General features: G+C 39.6%; 1 protein-coding gene across 13 annotated transcripts in view; it reads left to right on the top strand.

Annotated features, from left to right (window-relative positions):
• Positions 1-212: 212 nt before the first annotated feature.
• Positions 213-17,309, top strand: part of LCORL (ligand dependent nuclear receptor corepressor like) — a 168,472-nt gene continuing 151,375 nt past the window's right edge. For 8 of the 13 annotated variants that reach the window (XM_036072083.2, XM_036072085.2, XM_078068439.1 and 5 more), the window contains exon 1: positions 213-565. In XM_036072083.2, coding sequence (XP_035927976.1) covers positions 415-565 — 151 coding nt within the window. In that variant the 5' untranslated portion in view covers positions 213-414. Of the gene's footprint in view, positions 566-1,569; positions 1,624-17,309 lie in introns of those variants that run through there. The other 5 variants (XM_036072084.2, XM_078068437.1, XM_078068438.1 and 2 more) reach the window with 5 other exon arrangements.

The following is a 17,309-nucleotide window of genomic DNA, read 5'->3' as shown; positions in this document are numbered from 1 at the left end:
TCCGGGCGGCCCGAGTCGCGTCGCGAAATCAGAAGGGAGGCGTTGCTAGTCCGCTCCACGCCGGTTTCTGGCCGGGCTCCGAGCCTCTAGCTCCCGCTCAGGATTTTCGCGGGCGGCGGCGGGAGCAGTATGGCTTGCTTGAGTAAACTCCGGGGGGAGGAGGGAGATGGGAGTGGATGGGGAGGCGGGGTCAGCGGAAGCTGCAGGTTGCTTCCTTCTCCTCACGCTCCCTCCCCGCCTCTCCCTGAGGGAGCGGTGGGAGGGGGAGGGAAGGGCATAGGGAAGGTAGTGACACGTGTCAATCAACCCCCCCTCCGGGGGGCGCGCGCTCCGGGGCTCGCGCCGAGGGCTCGCGCCCCTGCCTCGTGCCTGCGCCGCTCGTATGTAAATGAGGGCGCGTGACGCGGGACGCAGATGGACAAGGGAAGAGAGAGAATGGCCGCTGCCGCCGCCGCTGCTGCCGCCGCCGCCGCCGCTCAGTGCCGGAGCCCTCGGTGCGCGGCGGAGAGGAGAGGATTCCGGCGGGAACTCGACTCTTGGCGCCACCGCCTCATGCACTGTGTAGGTAAGAGAGACACGGGCCGGAGCCCCGGCTCCGCGCGGCGACGGCTGCCGCAGCCCGAGGAGTTTGTGGCTGAGGGGGTTAGTTGAATCTCCCGTTCGGGTCAGTTCAATGGGGGAGCGCGATGGGAGCGGCGGCGGCGCGGCGGCTCCGGCGCTCGCCTTTTGTCTGGGGGCTTCTCGCCCGGCGCGGTTCGCGCTCCTTCCCTTCTCAGCTCTTGGGCTTCTCAGGAACTGTTAGTTCGGACCCGCTCGCTGAGCCCCCGAGGAAACCGCTCGCTCGCGCTCTCCCCGAAACTCCGCGGCGCCCCTCGCAGCCCGCCGTCCACCCTGTCGGGGGGCAGGCAGCGGCCCGGTGGGTCGGCCTTGGGATAGAGGGGAGCCGGCTGGCAGGGCCGGCGGGAGGAAGGCGGGCTGGTCCGCGCCCCCGCCGGGCGCACACACACCCCCTTCTCGCCGCCGGGGGCCGGGCTGGCGGACGCGGCCGAGTTCCCGGGGACTGGGACCGGGGCGACCCCCCGGGCGCTCGCGGGGCGGGGGTCGCGGGTGGGCCGGCGGGGGGCGAGGGGCAGCGGGGGCGTCGCCCGAGGGGCGGGGGCACCCAACTCTGCCCTCTCGCGCTCGGCGGCGGCGGCGCTGTGTGTACCCCTTTAAGAAGGAGCTGCTCGAGCGCTGACGGTTGGGATTTGAAGTTCTTCCTCCCTCTTTGGAAGTCTGGACGGATGGGGGGTGTTGCCATGACGACGGCACCCTTCCCCCCCTCCTCCCCCCCCTCCTTTTCCCCTCGCGGACGCCCGGACGACTCTGGTCTTCTTGTACTGTCATGTGATGGACCCTTCCCTGCACATACACGCACATCGCCCTCCCCACCTCCCATCCCCGTTCTCTTGCAATTCCGTCTTCCCTTTTGGTGGGGTCGGAATCGTTTTGCTACAAACTTCTGGGCTTGGGGCTGTCATTCTGCGGGTTGCTCGGGGTGGCAGGAGATTGTGGGAACTCCCCACCGTGCCGCGGTCGCTTTTTTTGTCTGAGTGAGACGTGCGAGGAGCTGTTACCCAGCAGGTTGGTTTAGTGGGCACAGAAGGGACTGTGAGGGTTATGGGATGGGGTGTGTTGTGCCTGTTTGTTTCGGAAGGGGGTTGTGGGTTGGAGAGTAGGAATAGAGGTAGAAAGGAAGGTTGCATTGTCTTAAGGAGTGGATGGGTAGCAGTAGCAGTTTGCTCGACTGGCGATTAAATCTTGGCATTTGGAGTTGAGGAGTACCTTATTGCCTTAAGAAAACAACTCTCTTACCTTGTTTCCATCTGTTCTTGCGCCACCTCGCGCCCCTTTTCCCCACACCCCCCTCAGATTTGTTTGGTTAGCGCCTGAAGATCTTTCTTGTTTTTCCCTAGTGAAAAGGAGACCGTGGTAGAATAAACTAGTACAGCTTCAGCTTAGAAATGTGCACTGCAGAATACGGTGGATATAGGAAAATGTACAAGAAGGAAGCTTGCTCCGTCTAGGAGCATTTAAGTTCACTTTAAGCGATAAACTGTTTTACCCTTATAAAATATATTTTGGTCTTATTTAAGGAAATATTTTGGGAAATAGCTTTAGTCAAGTATTTATAAGTGATTTTAGTTCTTAGAAAAAGTGGAAAAAAAATTAAAACCCTCAGGGTATTCTTTTATAAAAATGTTAAGCCAAGTGTTGCTAGTGCTTCCTGAATACAAAATGGACCCATTTTTATAATTGCTTACGTAAAGATCTCTTCCACTGACAACCTGTTTAGAAATTGTTGAGTTCCTTTGGTGGGAATCAGGCAGGATGACAGCATTGAAACACTGGCTAACGATATAATTGTGTTAAGTTTTACCGAGGCACACAGTGATTTGTAGATGTCTTCGGTCAGTTTTTATATTTTGGAATACTTTAGGGTTTTTCCCTTTTCTTCTTGTTTAGATACATTAAGTATGGCTCTGTATCACAAAAATATGTGTAGTTTTGAAAAATAGTCAGATTTTAAACACGATATTGGATTTGATGGAAAAAGGGATTTAGATATCTTTCTGCCTTACCTACTAAGACACACAAGTAAGATTGGAAGACATTGAAAATTGAGTTGATGTGGTATGTCTAACATGCAATCTCTATATTATATTTTTAATGTGATGTATAACTGTACTGTATTTAAGAGGACATTTTTTCCTGGGCTTTAACTATATTTGAGAGTTGTTTCCCATAGTCCCAGCCAGGAGACCTAGTAAAACCCATCTCATACTTTGTTTTTGTCATTGTTATTTTTACATAAACATTAAAACTCTTTTAAACAGGATATACACTTGTTGATTGTTTTTTTTTCAGTATTGTATATGCGAAGCACTTATTCATAGTGTGAATTAGGATTAAATGTAGTTTGTGTGATTATCTTAAATTACCTTTTGCTGTTAACGTGCTTATATTCAATACTTAACTTTGTAAACATATTTACAAAAAAGCCCAAATCTTTTTCCTTTTGCATGTGTGTGAATATTTATATGTGTATTTATATATATTATATATGTTTATATTTCTGTATTGAATATATTCAGTGCTCTTATTGCTTGAAATCATTTTCATAAATTATACTTTCTATAATTTGGAAAAGAAAATGATCCAAAAGTCTTATTTTTATGAGACAGAAATTGTAAGCAATGTCCTAGGCTCATACAGCAAATTAGTATTGAGCCGGTAGTGAAGTTTTAAATCTCAATTCTTAGCCCAAGTTTTTAAAGTAATCTGATTTTTTTTATAACTCATATATAATATTCTAATTTCATAAGGGAAAAAGTTCATTTTAGTTGTCATGACTGCTGGTGGTTGTTAGCTAAGATGCTTAACTCTTGATAAGGAAAGTGATGTTTGCTTTTTCTCTATTTGTGGAACTCATGTCTTTAGGTTAGATTTGTGACTACTCTGATTTATTCTGGTTTTTCTTTTTTACAGTTTAATTGAAAAGTTGTTCTACAAACTCTTATGTCCTAATTAATAGCTCTGTTTATAATGTGCTTTTTATAATTTATTTTTCTATAATCATCCTATACAGTGCTATAATTTTGAGTATGCTCAGCTAACAAATGTTTGCATGCTTATTGGTTATAGTAAATAGCATCCTAATACTCAGTATGACATCGAGTGATAACGGATAAAGTCTTGGGTCTTATGGAATATATAATGCAGTTAGTATCTGGTAAGTCATTAAATTTAAAACAAAGTAAAGTCAAGCATAAAAGAAATGCATTAGCATATTTTTAAATATTACCAGGTCTTATATAGTCTATTAGGATATTCAGTCTGGGAGATAGGCCAAGTTTTTTGTTTTTCTACTTTTTGCTAACTTTTAATTTTGATAAAATTTCAAATTTATAAGAAAAGTTGGAAGAATAGTACAAGGAATTCCTACGTACCCTTACCCACATTCACCAGTTGTATTACATTATGCAGCATTTATCATTCTTGCCTTATATCTATTTTTTTCTGAACCATTTGAGGATACTTTAGTGACATCATACCTCTCTACCCTTAAATTCTTCAGTGTATATTTCCTAAAACCAAGGACGTTATCTTACCTAACCACAGTGTAAATTATTAAAACCAGGAGATTTAAAAATGACATAATACTATTATCTATTTCATAATCCATGCTCAATTTTTATCTCTTTTATCTATAAGCTCCCCCTACCTCCTAGTCCTGGATCATGTATTGCATTTGGTAGTACTGTCTCTTTAGTCTCTCTTAATCAGGAACACTTCCTCAGCCTTTCTTGTTTTTCTTGACCTTGACATTTTTTAAAAGTACAGTATGGTTATTTTGTAGAATGTCCCTAATTTGAATTTGTCTGTTGTTTTCTCATGACTAGATTGCTTATACATATTTGGCAGAATACCTCTAAAGAGATGTTCTCTCTTTATCAGTACATCATATCTTGAGGTTCATGATGTTGGTTTGTCCCGATGTTGGTGATGCTGGCTTTGAAAATTTGGTTAAGGTGGTATTCTCCATATTTCTCCCTGAAAGTTATTATTTATCCTTTTGTAATTAATAATGTAATTTGTGGGAAAATATTTTGAGGAACAGAATATTAACATAGTCTCACCAATATTTCATCCACAAGTTTTAATATCCATTCATGATTTTCTAACTTCGTCATTCCTTCTCTAATTAGTACTTGGTATTCTGTCATAAAGCAATCTTTCTTATCTCCTCCATTATTTATTTATTTATCCAGTTATTTTTATCAGCATGAACTCATGGATTCTTTATTTAATGGTTAAATCCATTACTGTCATTACTTTGATTCCCAGATTGTCTCAGGTTTGGTCTTTGGGAGCCTCATCAAGCTGGTTCCAATGTTTTTTGACAAGTCTCACCTCTTACAACCCCTCTCACCCTCATCTCTCAAATGACTTTTTGAGCACTTCCTTCCTGCCAAAACAAGATATTCCGGGTTCATCTTGTACTTAACCTGTCCCAGCCCCGACATAAACCATTTCTCCAAAGAACCCTCCATTCTTTTTTAGTGGAGAATAGATTTAGATACCAAAACTGAACAGTAGGTTCCAGAACTTTTTGTTGTTGTTGTTGTTTTTTAATTATTTATTTGAGATAGAGAGAGAATGAGAGAGAGAGTGAGCAAGAGAGCAGTAGCAGGAGAGCAGAGGGAGAGGGGGAAGCAGGCTCCCCTCCGAGCAGGGAGTCGGACGCGGGGCTCGATCCCAGAACCCTGGGACCATGACCCCAGCCAAAGGCAGACGCCCAACCGACTGAGCCACCCAGGCGCCCCAGGACTGTTTTTAAACCCTATTTTTTCTGATACAGAAGCTAATACTCAGTGTAACTGATTTGCCTAAGGTTGCAACAACAAAACAAAATGGCAAAGATTTGATTAGAATCATTCTATAAACTCCAGTTTCTTTTCTACATACCAGTGTTGTCCAGTAGAAATATAATGGGAGCCAAATATTTTATTTAAAATTTTATGGTAACCACATTTGAAAAGCACATTTTTTAGGCCAATATCCTCAAAATATTTTAACATTAATCCATACAAAAATTATTAATGAGTTAGTTTACATTCTTTTTTTAAATATTAAATTTCTGAAGTTAGGCATTTTATACATTTAGCACATCTTAATTTGAACTAGCCACATTTCAGGTGCTTAATAGCCACATGTGGCCAGGTGGCTACCTCATTGGACAACATAATTCTATAGTATAGTAGCTCCAGCCAACTCTTGATACCATGGTACCACTTATTTCAAATGTGCTGATAATAACCAAACCCACAACTTAATTTATCTTTCTCCAGATCTTTTATTTGTATAGAAAATACTGCAAATAAATAGGCTCTGGAGCTGGACTACCTGTGTTTGAAGCCTAGTGTTACCACTTACCAATGTGGACAAGTTACTTAACCTCCCTATACTTCAGTTTCTTATCTGTAAATTGGTTTGAGAATTAGTTATGTTGATATATGTTAATATGTGTCTACCATATAGAAGGCATTCCATAAATAGTAAGTATTATTATTAGTGATTTACAGAGGTTATTAGCAGCTTTGAGCTTTATGTTTTTGCCAATAGATTCTTTCTGGTGGGAATGCTGATAAACAATAAAAGGATCATGAGGCATATTAGAGGAAAAGAGAGTGAGGGCTTGCATGATCAATATTCCAGGGTTATTTTAGAGCCACAGAGTCAGTTTTATTTTTTTATTTTTTTATTTTTTTTAAATATTTATTTATTTGACGGAGAGAGATACAGCGAGAGAGGGAACACAAGCAGGGGGAGTGGGAGAGGGAGAAGCAGGCTCCCCGCCGAGCAGGGAGCCCGATGCGGGGCTCGATCCCAGGACCCCAGGATCATGACCTGAGCCAAAGGCAGACGCTTAATGACTGAGCCACCCAGGCGCCCCAAGAGTCAGAGTTTTAGAATCACAGTATATCACTTAGCATAATCCTGTCTTTTCATATATGGGGAGATCAGAAGAATGATGCCTTCCTACATTCTAAGGAATCTTTTGGCTTTGGAGTACCTGAATACAAGAAATAAGTTTAAATTCATTTTAAAAATCTGTATCATACTAGATCATCTGCATTGCTGGTTTTATTGTGTTTCAGTCTAGCTTATAATCTATTTTAGTCATTATTTGGAATACCTGTTTTGGTTTTTTAGTTTACAAAGCAGTAGCATCTCCCATTTGTCTTTCTTCATCAAGTGAAAACTCATAATCATATTCAATTAGTTGATCACAGTTTACCAGACTGCTTTTCCCCCATTTGTCTAGCTTCTTCTTTACAGCCCATACATTTTCATTTGCTTTTACTTCTCTTTTGTACACATTGCCCCAAATTCCTGACTATCTTTTTAGTTATATCTTCTACCCTGCATCCTCAGTCACTTTTAAAAATCAATTATAACCTAGAGTCTTTTCTATTTATTGAAAAACAAGTTTGAGACCTTTCTTCATTCAGATTGGCCAGTTCTTTTCTGATGGGTATGTGCAGGGTGTGTATGTAGGAAGTAACTTGTCCAGTAGTCTTCATATTTAAGTAGTCAGCCATTTAGGGACAAGGGACTGGGTCTTCACAAATGATAGAAAGGACTAAGAATTGAGAGAATATGGTTTTTTTCTTGGCTTTAATCATTATAGCCTTTGGCACAAGTCATCTGTAAACTAGGATAATATCTGTCCTCATATGTTCACTCTTTTTTGTTTTTGGGAAAGGTTTGTAATACTTATATAGTAGTGGTTTCTGGCTGAAGATATAAATTAAGGTATTAGGTATAAATTAAGGTATTAGCAGCATAAAGAATATAACTTAAATCCATGGAAATGGATGAGATCACCTAGGGGTAAGGGATAGTATAAGTAGAAAGGAGTAGAGTACTCTATACCATGCCTTAAGAAATCTTAACATTCTTTGGACAGAAGGGGAGCCTCAAAATAAGTCCACTGAACTTTTACACTAAAAAGTAAGGCAATTAGCTATAAGTAGGAAAACCAGGAGATAGTAGTATCACCAAATCTAAGGAGTGTTACAATAAGAAAGGATTGTTACATGTTGTTGAGATGTTAAGTACCTTCAAACAGGGAAGTATACATTGTTTTTGGCAACATGTAGGTTCTAGGTGACATTAACTGGTAATTTCAGCACTGTGGTGGGGAAGGAAGCCATATTGTAATAGGCTAGAAAATAATTAAGATGTATATAAGAGGAGATAACATTTGTAGTAGACTGCTCATTTGAGAAGCTACATTTTGAGGAAAAACAGATAAATGAAGCAGTAATTGGAAGAACCTGGGGTTTAGGGATGTTTGTTGGTTTGGTGAGAGATAACCATTATGATGGGGAATGCTTTTTTGAATCAATAATTGATGATTACTTTTTATATTATTTGAGGCTTGAATGCAGCAAGATACTGAGACAGATAAATAGGATGGGCTGGGTTTGACTCACTGAATGTGAACTATAAAAGTATCTCTTGGGGCACCCCGGTGGCTCAGTCGGTTAAGCAGACGTCTGCCTTTGGCTCAGGTCATGATCCTGGGGTCCTGGGATTGAGTCCCACATCGGGCTCCTTGCTCAGCGGGGAGCCTGCTTCTCCCTCTCCCGCTCCCCCTGCTTGTGTTCCCTCTCTCGCTGTGTCTCTCTCTGTCAAATAAATAAAATCTTTAAAAAAATTAAAAAAAAAAATAAAAATCTCTTTTTTCTTTAAAAAATATTTTCCTAATTAAGTTCATCACTAAGATATGTGCAGAATTAGTGTGTCACACAATTTAAAGGAATGATTTTTTTCCACTTAATTTACTGTTGTCAGTTAGTCATCAAATATCGTGAGCCCTACTGTGTGCCAGTTGATGGGGTGTGATTCTGTGTTTCTTCCTTACTGGGTTCTGAACTGGAAATAGACTTAGGAATCAGAGATTAAAATACTAACTTTTTAAACAGTAGGTAGTATGGAAGAACGTGGCTTGGAATTGAGGCCAAATCAGACTTCTTTACTCCCTGTCCTCCTGAACTGAACTTACCAACCTATCAAAGATAGAGCAGCCAGCAGGGAACTCTGTGCCTGGTAGAGCTTGGTAAGTTCATCATGTGATTTGCTTATTGGTAGGTATGACCATCTAGGCGGAGTGAGACGGAGGCTTGCCATGCATGAAGAATGACCTTTAAAACATTAATTCATCCCACTAGGAACAACTATCAAGATGTTGCCAATATTAGTCATTCCTCTTTGCTTTGGGAGGCCTGAATAAAGGGTAGAGAAAAGGGCAGAAGCTTCTTTCAAAATACTTCCCCTAACCATGTGGAAATTGTTGGGAGAGGTGGGGACTGTGGGTGGGTAAAAAGCTTATTGTATACACTAGGAATAGGGCTTAGACTTTGCTTTTATTAAAGCACTGACAGTTATCAGGGATGTTAAGTATTAGAGCTCGTATAATAGAAAGAAGAGGGAGCAATTAATTTTGATTTGAAATGATGAGGCTTCCAGAGATTGAGTGAAAGCAGGAGTTGGCAAACTTTTTTTAAAATATTTATTTATTTAATATTTTTTAATATTCATTATGCTGTACTTTTCATCTCCTGACTTATTTATTTTATAACTAGAGGGTTATACTTCTTAATCCCCTTTACCTATTTTGCCCATCCTTGCACCTACCTCCCCTCTGGCAATAACCAGTTCTCTGTATTTAAGGGTCTGGGTTTTTTTGTTTGTTTGTTTATGTTTGTTTTGTTTTTTAGATTCCTCATATAAGTGAAATCATGTGGTACTTGTCTTTCTCTGTCTGACTTACTTGACTTAGAATAATATCCTCTAGGCCCATCAGTGTTGTTGCAAATGGTAAGATTTCATTTTTTTATGACAGAGTAATATTCTAGTGTGTGTGTGTGTGTGTGTGTGTGTGTGTGTCACATCTTCATCCATCCATCAATGGACACTTGGATTGGCTGTTGTAAATAATGCTGCAATAAACATAGGGGTGCATATATCTTTTTGAATTAGTGTTTTTGTTTTCTTTGGGTAAATACCCAGTAGTGGAATTACTGGATCATATGGTGTTTCTATTTTTAGTTTTCTGAGGAACCTCCGTACTGTTTTCCACAGTGGCTGCACCATGTTACGTTTCAGGCAATAGTGCCTAAGCATTCTCTTACTCCATATCCTCTCCAACACTTGTTATTTCTTTTTCTTTCTTTCTTTTCTTTTTTTTTTTTATTAACACGTAATGTATTATTTGTTTCAGAGGTACAGGTCTGTGATTCATCAGTCTTACACAATTCACAGCGCTCACCATAGCACATACCCTCCCCAATGTCCATCACCCGGCCACCCCATCCCTCTGTTATTTCTTGTCTTTTTGATACTAGCCATTCTGACTGTGAGGTAATATCTCATTGTAGTTTGATTTGCATTCCCCTGATGATTAGTGATGCTAAGCATCTTTTCTTGTGTCTGTTGGCCATCTGTATGTCTTCTTTGGAAAAATGTTTATTCAGGTGATCTACCCATTTTTTAATTGGATTTTTTTGGGAGGGGTGTTGAGTTGTTTATGTTCCATATATATTTTGGATTTTAACCCCTTATCAGATATATCATTTGCAAATATCTTCTCCCATTCAGTAGGTTGGTTTTTTTGTTTTGTTGATAAGGTTTCCTGTGCTGTACAAAAGCTTTTTTTGTAAAGTGTGGGATAATAAATTTGGTCTCTGTTGCAACTACTCAACTTTACTGTTAAAGTGCAAAAGCAATATATAAATGAATGAACATGGCTGTATTCCAGTAAAAAATTATTTACAAAAATAGCCAGATGTGGCCTACAGATCATAGTTCACTTATCCCTAAGTTAAATGATCCAGCGGGAGAGTAGGGTGGAGGGAACAGGCAGAGGGATAGTATAAGCAAAAGTATAGAAGTTTAAATAATGATATATTCTGAAAATATTCAGCATTCTAGTGTCATTGGAGTATAAGGTGGGAGTAGGGAGTGGGACTGGAAGTATAAATTATGGCCTCTATAAGGAAGAAATTATTAGTCTTGAAGTTTTTTTTTTTTAACGGGTAATAAGCATGATCAGATAAGTTGGCTTATGTTCATTTTGAACATCTGCTGTTGGTTCAGGTTTGAGGGGTTTTTTTGTTTGTAATAGTTTTAAGAATCTCAAATTGAAGCAGCCCTTTTAAGTCAAAACTGGGAAAATGAGCAATCTCCACTTCACTATATTAATTAAGACGTTGGATAGCTGAATCGCAAATGGCACCCTTCTTTTCTGCCTGGGCTCTGAACAACTTAAAAAATAAGGAAAAAGATGGGAGCCAAAATATCACTTCTGCTGATGAGACCAGGATAGAGGAAGAGCTTGGTGGGAGCTCTTATGGTCTGGCATTGGCCAACTTATCCACCTAGTCCTAGGCATACTAGGAAAGCAGAGCAAAATACGAGTTCTCTGCAGGTATGTTTTCCCAGTAGTTCACTCCCAAGGGGAAAGGAAGCAGAACTTAGCTCTGTCTACTCAATTATTCCTTACAAAATCACCAATCAGATCATGCAGTTAGTTCACTTCCCTAGGGGTGAAAAGAGGCTCATATTGTGCTTGTGAAGAATCCTTCCTCATAGAAACAAGGAGCAAGGAAAAGGTGTTATTCCTCCAACAATCCAGGCTTTTTTGCAGTTATATCTGTAGGTAAGTTCAACTGTTATTATACTGAAAAGTCAAAATTCATATTCTGGATATTTAAAGAAATATTTAATTCTAGTGTTTGAAACAACCATATTTCTTAAACTCTTTTTTAATGAACTAGATTTTCTACCTGTGTAAGATACTTAAATAAAATCCATGTTTGGTGAAAAAGGAAAGACAATACTAACTTCTTTATCAAGTGACTTTAAATTTAGAAAGAATAGAGCACTATTTTTTTTAAGTGAAAAAAGCAGATAGTTTGATAAATAGATTATGCTTTTAATCAGCTCTGATTATGGGTGCTTATGTAGTTTATTCACTGGTATCTCTTTCTTTAAAATGTTATCAATTCTTTATCCTCTTCCTCTTCCTCTTCTGAACAATTCAGTAGTAAAACCATCAGGTGGGACCAAGCAAGGGTAGGTGTCTACACTGGATGGTATATGTGGTAGAGAGAGGAGTGGAATGCCAGAGGCTGACAGGAATAAGGAGGGTCCCGATGTGGGTTGATGGAGTTTCAAGAGGTGAGGAGTAGTGTGCCTAGAAGGGCATGCTGGTGCAAGTTGTCAGAGTCCCAGCAGGGTATCTGTGAAGAATAGTAGACTTGGTATGAGGGAGGGTTGATTGTTCCTATTAAGGGTTGTCCAGACCTGAACAGGGTAAGAGGATAAAGAGGGCATCTACTTGGAGGTGGGGTGGGAAAGAAAGGCATCCGTGTAGGAGAGTAGCCTGATGTGGGTGTATTGAGGCTCAGTTGGATGAGGAGGGAGTTGATGCATAGAAACATCCCAGTGTAAGATGTCAGAGCCTGAGGGTGGGGAGAGGAAGGCATCCCAATGGAGGGTCAGCTCAGTATAGGTAGGATGTTAGAGCCTGAGCAGCTGGAGGATATTCTTGTGGGGGGGTGCCAGGCATGAGGAATAGGGGCCTGAACAAAGTGAGGAAGTTATATACACGGAGGAGGCGTGAGAAGGGTGAGGAAAGTATCCCTGTAGGGAAGGGGAGACAGCCACAATTGGAGATTGGTTATACACAGGGAGACTGGTCAAAAAAATAAATATTAAAGATAATGGGAGCCAGGCCTCTCACTGTCTGAGAGGGGAGTTTCAAATATGGAATTGGAGAAAACTAGAAAGTTCTCTGCGTTGGACTGGAAATGAGATATTGGTGTGAACGCATGGTTTTCATTATATATAGATTAGAAATGTAGTAAATGTGTGTGTATATATACACGCTTATGCCCTATTGTTCACTGAGAAGGGGCCTAGGAGCAGTGACAGTCCAATAACATTGTACATAATGTATCATTGTTAATTTCCTGATTTTAATGGTTATATTCCTAAGAGAATGCTTTTGTAGGAATTACTTGTTAAAGAATTCAAGGGTGGTGGGACATGATGTAGGCCATTTACTCTCAAATAGTTGGAAAAATAAAAGTTTGTATCGTACTTAAAACATTTTCTATAAATTTAAAATTGTTACAGGAGCGCCTGGGTGGCTCATTCGGTTAAGCGTCTGACTTCGGCTCAGGTCATGGTATCAGGGTTCTGGGATCAAGCCCTGCATCAGGATCCCTGTTCAGTAGGGAGTCTGCTTATCCCGTTGCCTCTCCCTCTGTTCTCTCTGTTTCTCTCTCTCTCTCAAATAAATAAAATCTTTAAAATAAATACAGTTGTTACAAAGTAAAAGTAAGTATTTAAAAGCAATGTTATGAGTCAAAATATTACATTCTCTTGAATTAATCGCTTTCAGCCCTTAAAAAACCACACAGTAATATATAAATTGTCTTACAGGTTTTCCAACACTAAGAATTGCCTTTTGAAATAATGATAGCTAATATCTGTGAGTGCTTACCATGTGTCGTATACTATGTGTATGTGTATTAATCACATTTAGTTTTCACATGTGAAATAATACAATTTTTATCTTCATTTTACCGATTAGAAAACTGAGGCTTAGAGAAGCTGCCCAAGACTTCCCATGTAGGAAATATGAAGGTAGAATTCACATCCAGGTCTTCATTACTCTCTTGGTCAAACCTGGTTAAAAAATTAACAAGTCTGATCCTTCCTAATCAGATAGTTGGGTCTAAAGCTTTAGTAAGATAGTGCTGTTTTCTCTTTGATTTCAGAACCCTGAGTTTCAAGGGTAGGGAAAAGTGTTCCGGATTTAGACCACCTCAGCACTTGGTTCTTGGTGAGAGAATAAGAGAGAATAGGGCCTTCTGTTATTTAAATACACATATCTGAGTTAAAGGTTCTATTAAGGTAGATTAATCAGAAATAACATACCCAAATTTCTTTCTTTGTCATCTATTGGGAATAGCGGGTGGTAAGAGCATGGAGTTAGTGGGGCAAGGATTTTCCCCAGCACAGATTGTCAGTGTTTTTAGTCTGGATATAAAGTTGTTCTCTATCCCAGTTCCAAGAATGATGACCATCTCCTTTCCATCTCTTTTGAACTTTTCCAAAGAATGGTAAATGATCAAATAGAAGATAGCTAATGACAATTTATCGTTTCATTTTAATTCCCCTTTGCTTCTGTTCCCCTATACCCATTTAGAGTATAGGAAAATAGTGCCTGGTAAGTTTTTGTTGTTGTTGTTAAACACACCAACATTATGACATCAGCCTAATCATTACCTATTTTTTCTCCTTTGCCTTATTACTTGACCTTTTAATATTTCCGCTCTGGCATCAGTATAACTTACAAATGGGATAGAATATCCCTATGAGTATACATTAGCTTATTTATCTAACTTATCTTACTAAGTTATCTTCTTTATCTTCACTCTTCTCATCAGTCTGAACCCACAGATCCTTTCATCCTCTGTTACAGAGTTTTTGCTGACCCTCTCATTCTTTAGACCCATTCTAAAATTGCCCCTTTATTTTATATCAGGAATAATAGGATTTTCAGTGTTGAAGGAAGCATGGTCCTCTGCTATGATCCTGTTGTACATCTCTTCCTCATAATTTTTTTTCAGTAAGTATTTACAGGGTCAGGCATTGTGTTAGGGGACTCAGATGCATTAAATTGTTTTCATGAAGCACAGGCTTGTAGATTACACAAGGTTTTTTTACTATAATAAATGCTGTAATAGAAGCATATACAATATTAACGTTGTGATACAAAGGAGGAGAGTGATCAGGTTTCCTTGTATTTGTCCAAGAATGGTCATAGGATGATTGTGGGATATGAGAAAAGAGAGAAGATGAGTCATGAAGAAACTTCTAAGTGGAATATAATAGTAATATTATTGTTATTTTTAATTATTTTACTTTGGATTAGGCATTAAATGCTTACACTCGAGTTCATTTGATTTTCACAACAGTTATATAAATAAGAACTATTTTTATCGTCCCCATTAAATAACTCATAGGTAGTGGAAAACCATTGATGGGTTTTAAGCATGGGAGTGACGTAGGTTCATTTGTGGTTTTATAAGATTATTCTGCCCATAGAGTAATAGGGGAATAGGACAGGCAAATCAACCAGGGAGACGTCAAGATAGTCCAACCAAGAGGATCTTGGGGATCCTCTTGGATCTGAATTAAGAGTAGTAGTAATGGAGGATTATGAGGATCTGAAATAAGAGTAGTAGTAATGGAGGAGAAGGAAAAATTCAAAAGATATGATGCATTACAGTCAACAGATTTTAGATCTTGATGAGCCATGAGCATACAAAAAAAAAGGAAGAATAGAGAAAATTATTTTCAGGCTTCTTTTAGGAGGCCTAGTTGGATTGTGAGACAGTTATCCAGGATAGGATATAGAGCAGCATATTTTTCATATTTCACAGTTCAGAGGCTCCTACTTCTGCTGCAGGAATGATGTGGTGCCTGTGCATTCTTGTTTTTTTAACATTTGAAGGCCTAGAGGTGGCTTTAGGCCTTGATTATTATTGTGTGTGTGGTATTTTGTTTTTTCCCTCCTAAATTTGATTCCTCATTATCTGTCACGAAAATTTAGCCTAGATAGACTGAGTAATTTTATGTTGTAATTGTATGTTGTTTGTTAATAATTTATAATAAACATAATTTGGAAAGACTGTCTCAGATCGGTTTTCCCTAATTGTGTCGAAGTTGCTAGAGTGTAACATGGTTCACTGTAGGTTTTAGACCCCCCATAGCTTTGACATAATGATTCCATCTTTAAACAAAATCCCAAACACTTCCTTTACCTTCATTTTCTCTATATCCTTCCAGTTACTAACCTATCTCAATATTTGATTTACTTGATCTTTCTTTACTTACTTGTATGTCTTTCAGATATCCTAAATATAGCATACCTAAAACTGAACTCTTTTTTTTTTTAAGATTTATTTATGAGAGAGAGAGAGAGAGAGAGCGCTAGAGCAAGCATGCACAAGCAGAGGGAGGGCGAGAGGGAGAGAGAGAATCTTAAGCAGACTCCCTAGTGCAGTGTCCAATGCGGGGCTGGATCCCACAACCCTGAGATCATGACCTGAGCCGGAATCAAAAGTCAGACACTCAACAGACTAAGCCACCCAGATGCCCCTAAAACTGAACTCTTGATCTTCCTCTGTTTTTGTTTTGTTTTGTTTTTTCCAAAAATTATTATAGATCCCTGAGAGTTGCAGTGTGGCAGAAACCATGGAATACAAAAATTGGCTTGAGGGGCAGATTGTGAATAGTTTTGTTTTTTAAAAATATTGTTGTTCTGCTATTTAATTGAGATTCAACTGACCTTATTGTTAACTTGCTTTTAAGTTTGGAAGGTCATAGGAATGCTACTTTCTACATTCCATTCAATGAATTTACTGTTACAGTTCTCTGTTTTAGACCAACCCTATGCAAACCATGATTACTCTTTCTTTGTGGAAATCAAAAGTAACCTTCCCAGGAGAATATTTGAAAACTTGGGCATAATTTATAAAAATCATTATGGGAAATTTTAAGTATGTACAAAAGTAGAAGAAAGCATAATGAATTTCCATATTCCTTTGATCTAGCTTTAACAGTATTACAAATTCTGGCCTAATTTTTAATATTAAAGAAAAATTTCTTTTAAAAATTTATTTATCCACTTGTAAGAGAGAGAAAGAGAGAGTGAACAAGCAGGGGGGCAGAGGGAAAAGGAGAGAGAATCCCAAGCAGACTCTACACTGAGTGCGGGGCCCTACATGGGGCTCGATCCTACGACCATGAGATCACAACCTGAGCTGAAACCAAGAGTCAGATGCTTAGCCAACTATGCTGCCCAGGTGCCCCTAATATTAAAATTTTTAATCAAAACAAAACATTTTCTGGGGCGCCTGGGTGGCTCAGTTGGTTAAGCGACTGCCTTCGGCTCAGGTCATGATCCTGGAGTCCCGGGATCGAGTCCCGCATCGGGCTCCCTGCTCGGCGGGGAGTCTGCTTCTCCCTCTGACCCTCCTCCCTCTCATGTGCTCTCTCTCTCATTCTCTCTGTCTCAAATAGATAAATAAAATCTTTAAAACAAAACAAAACAAAACAAAACATTTTATGTATTGGTTGTCTGAATGCTGTAATCCATTTCTTTCTTTTTTTTTTTTTTTAAGATTTTGTTTATTTATTTGAGAGAACAAGTGGGGAGGAAGGGGAGAGGGAGAAGCACATTCCCCACTGGAGCAGGGAGGCTGATGGGGGACTTGATCCCAGGACCCTAGGATCATGACCTGAGCTAAAGGCAGATGCTTAACTGACTGAGCCATCCAGGTGCCCCCATTTCTTGTTCTAATATGAATAATCCCAGATTACACATTTTGTGCAAGTAATTGTGGATTTATGTAAGAGTTGTGGAAAATATGATATATATGACATCTTACCTCCTGCTTTTAGGCTTAATATTAAACTATTTTTGGTTGTATATGCTTTGGTTATGAGCCAAAAAAAATTTAGAACCCAGAAGCTTACTCTCTTTTTCTCTATTTTTCTTTCTCTCTGTCATACTTTTTCTTTCTTACCCTCTTTTTCCCTCTCTTCCTCCCATCTTTATCCTCTGTGTTTTGAATAGCTTTAAAAACCAGTAAGAAACCATTGCTGCTTATGTCTTGGAT

The sequence above is a fragment of the Halichoerus grypus genome, chromosome 3 (genome assembly GCF_964656455.1).
Source record: "Halichoerus grypus chromosome 3, mHalGry1.hap1.1, whole genome shotgun sequence".
NCBI lineage: Eukaryota > Metazoa > Chordata > Mammalia > Carnivora > Phocidae > Halichoerus > Halichoerus grypus.
The sequence above is the reverse complement of the archived record's forward strand: the minus strand, read 5'-3'. Positions and strand labels throughout refer to the sequence as shown.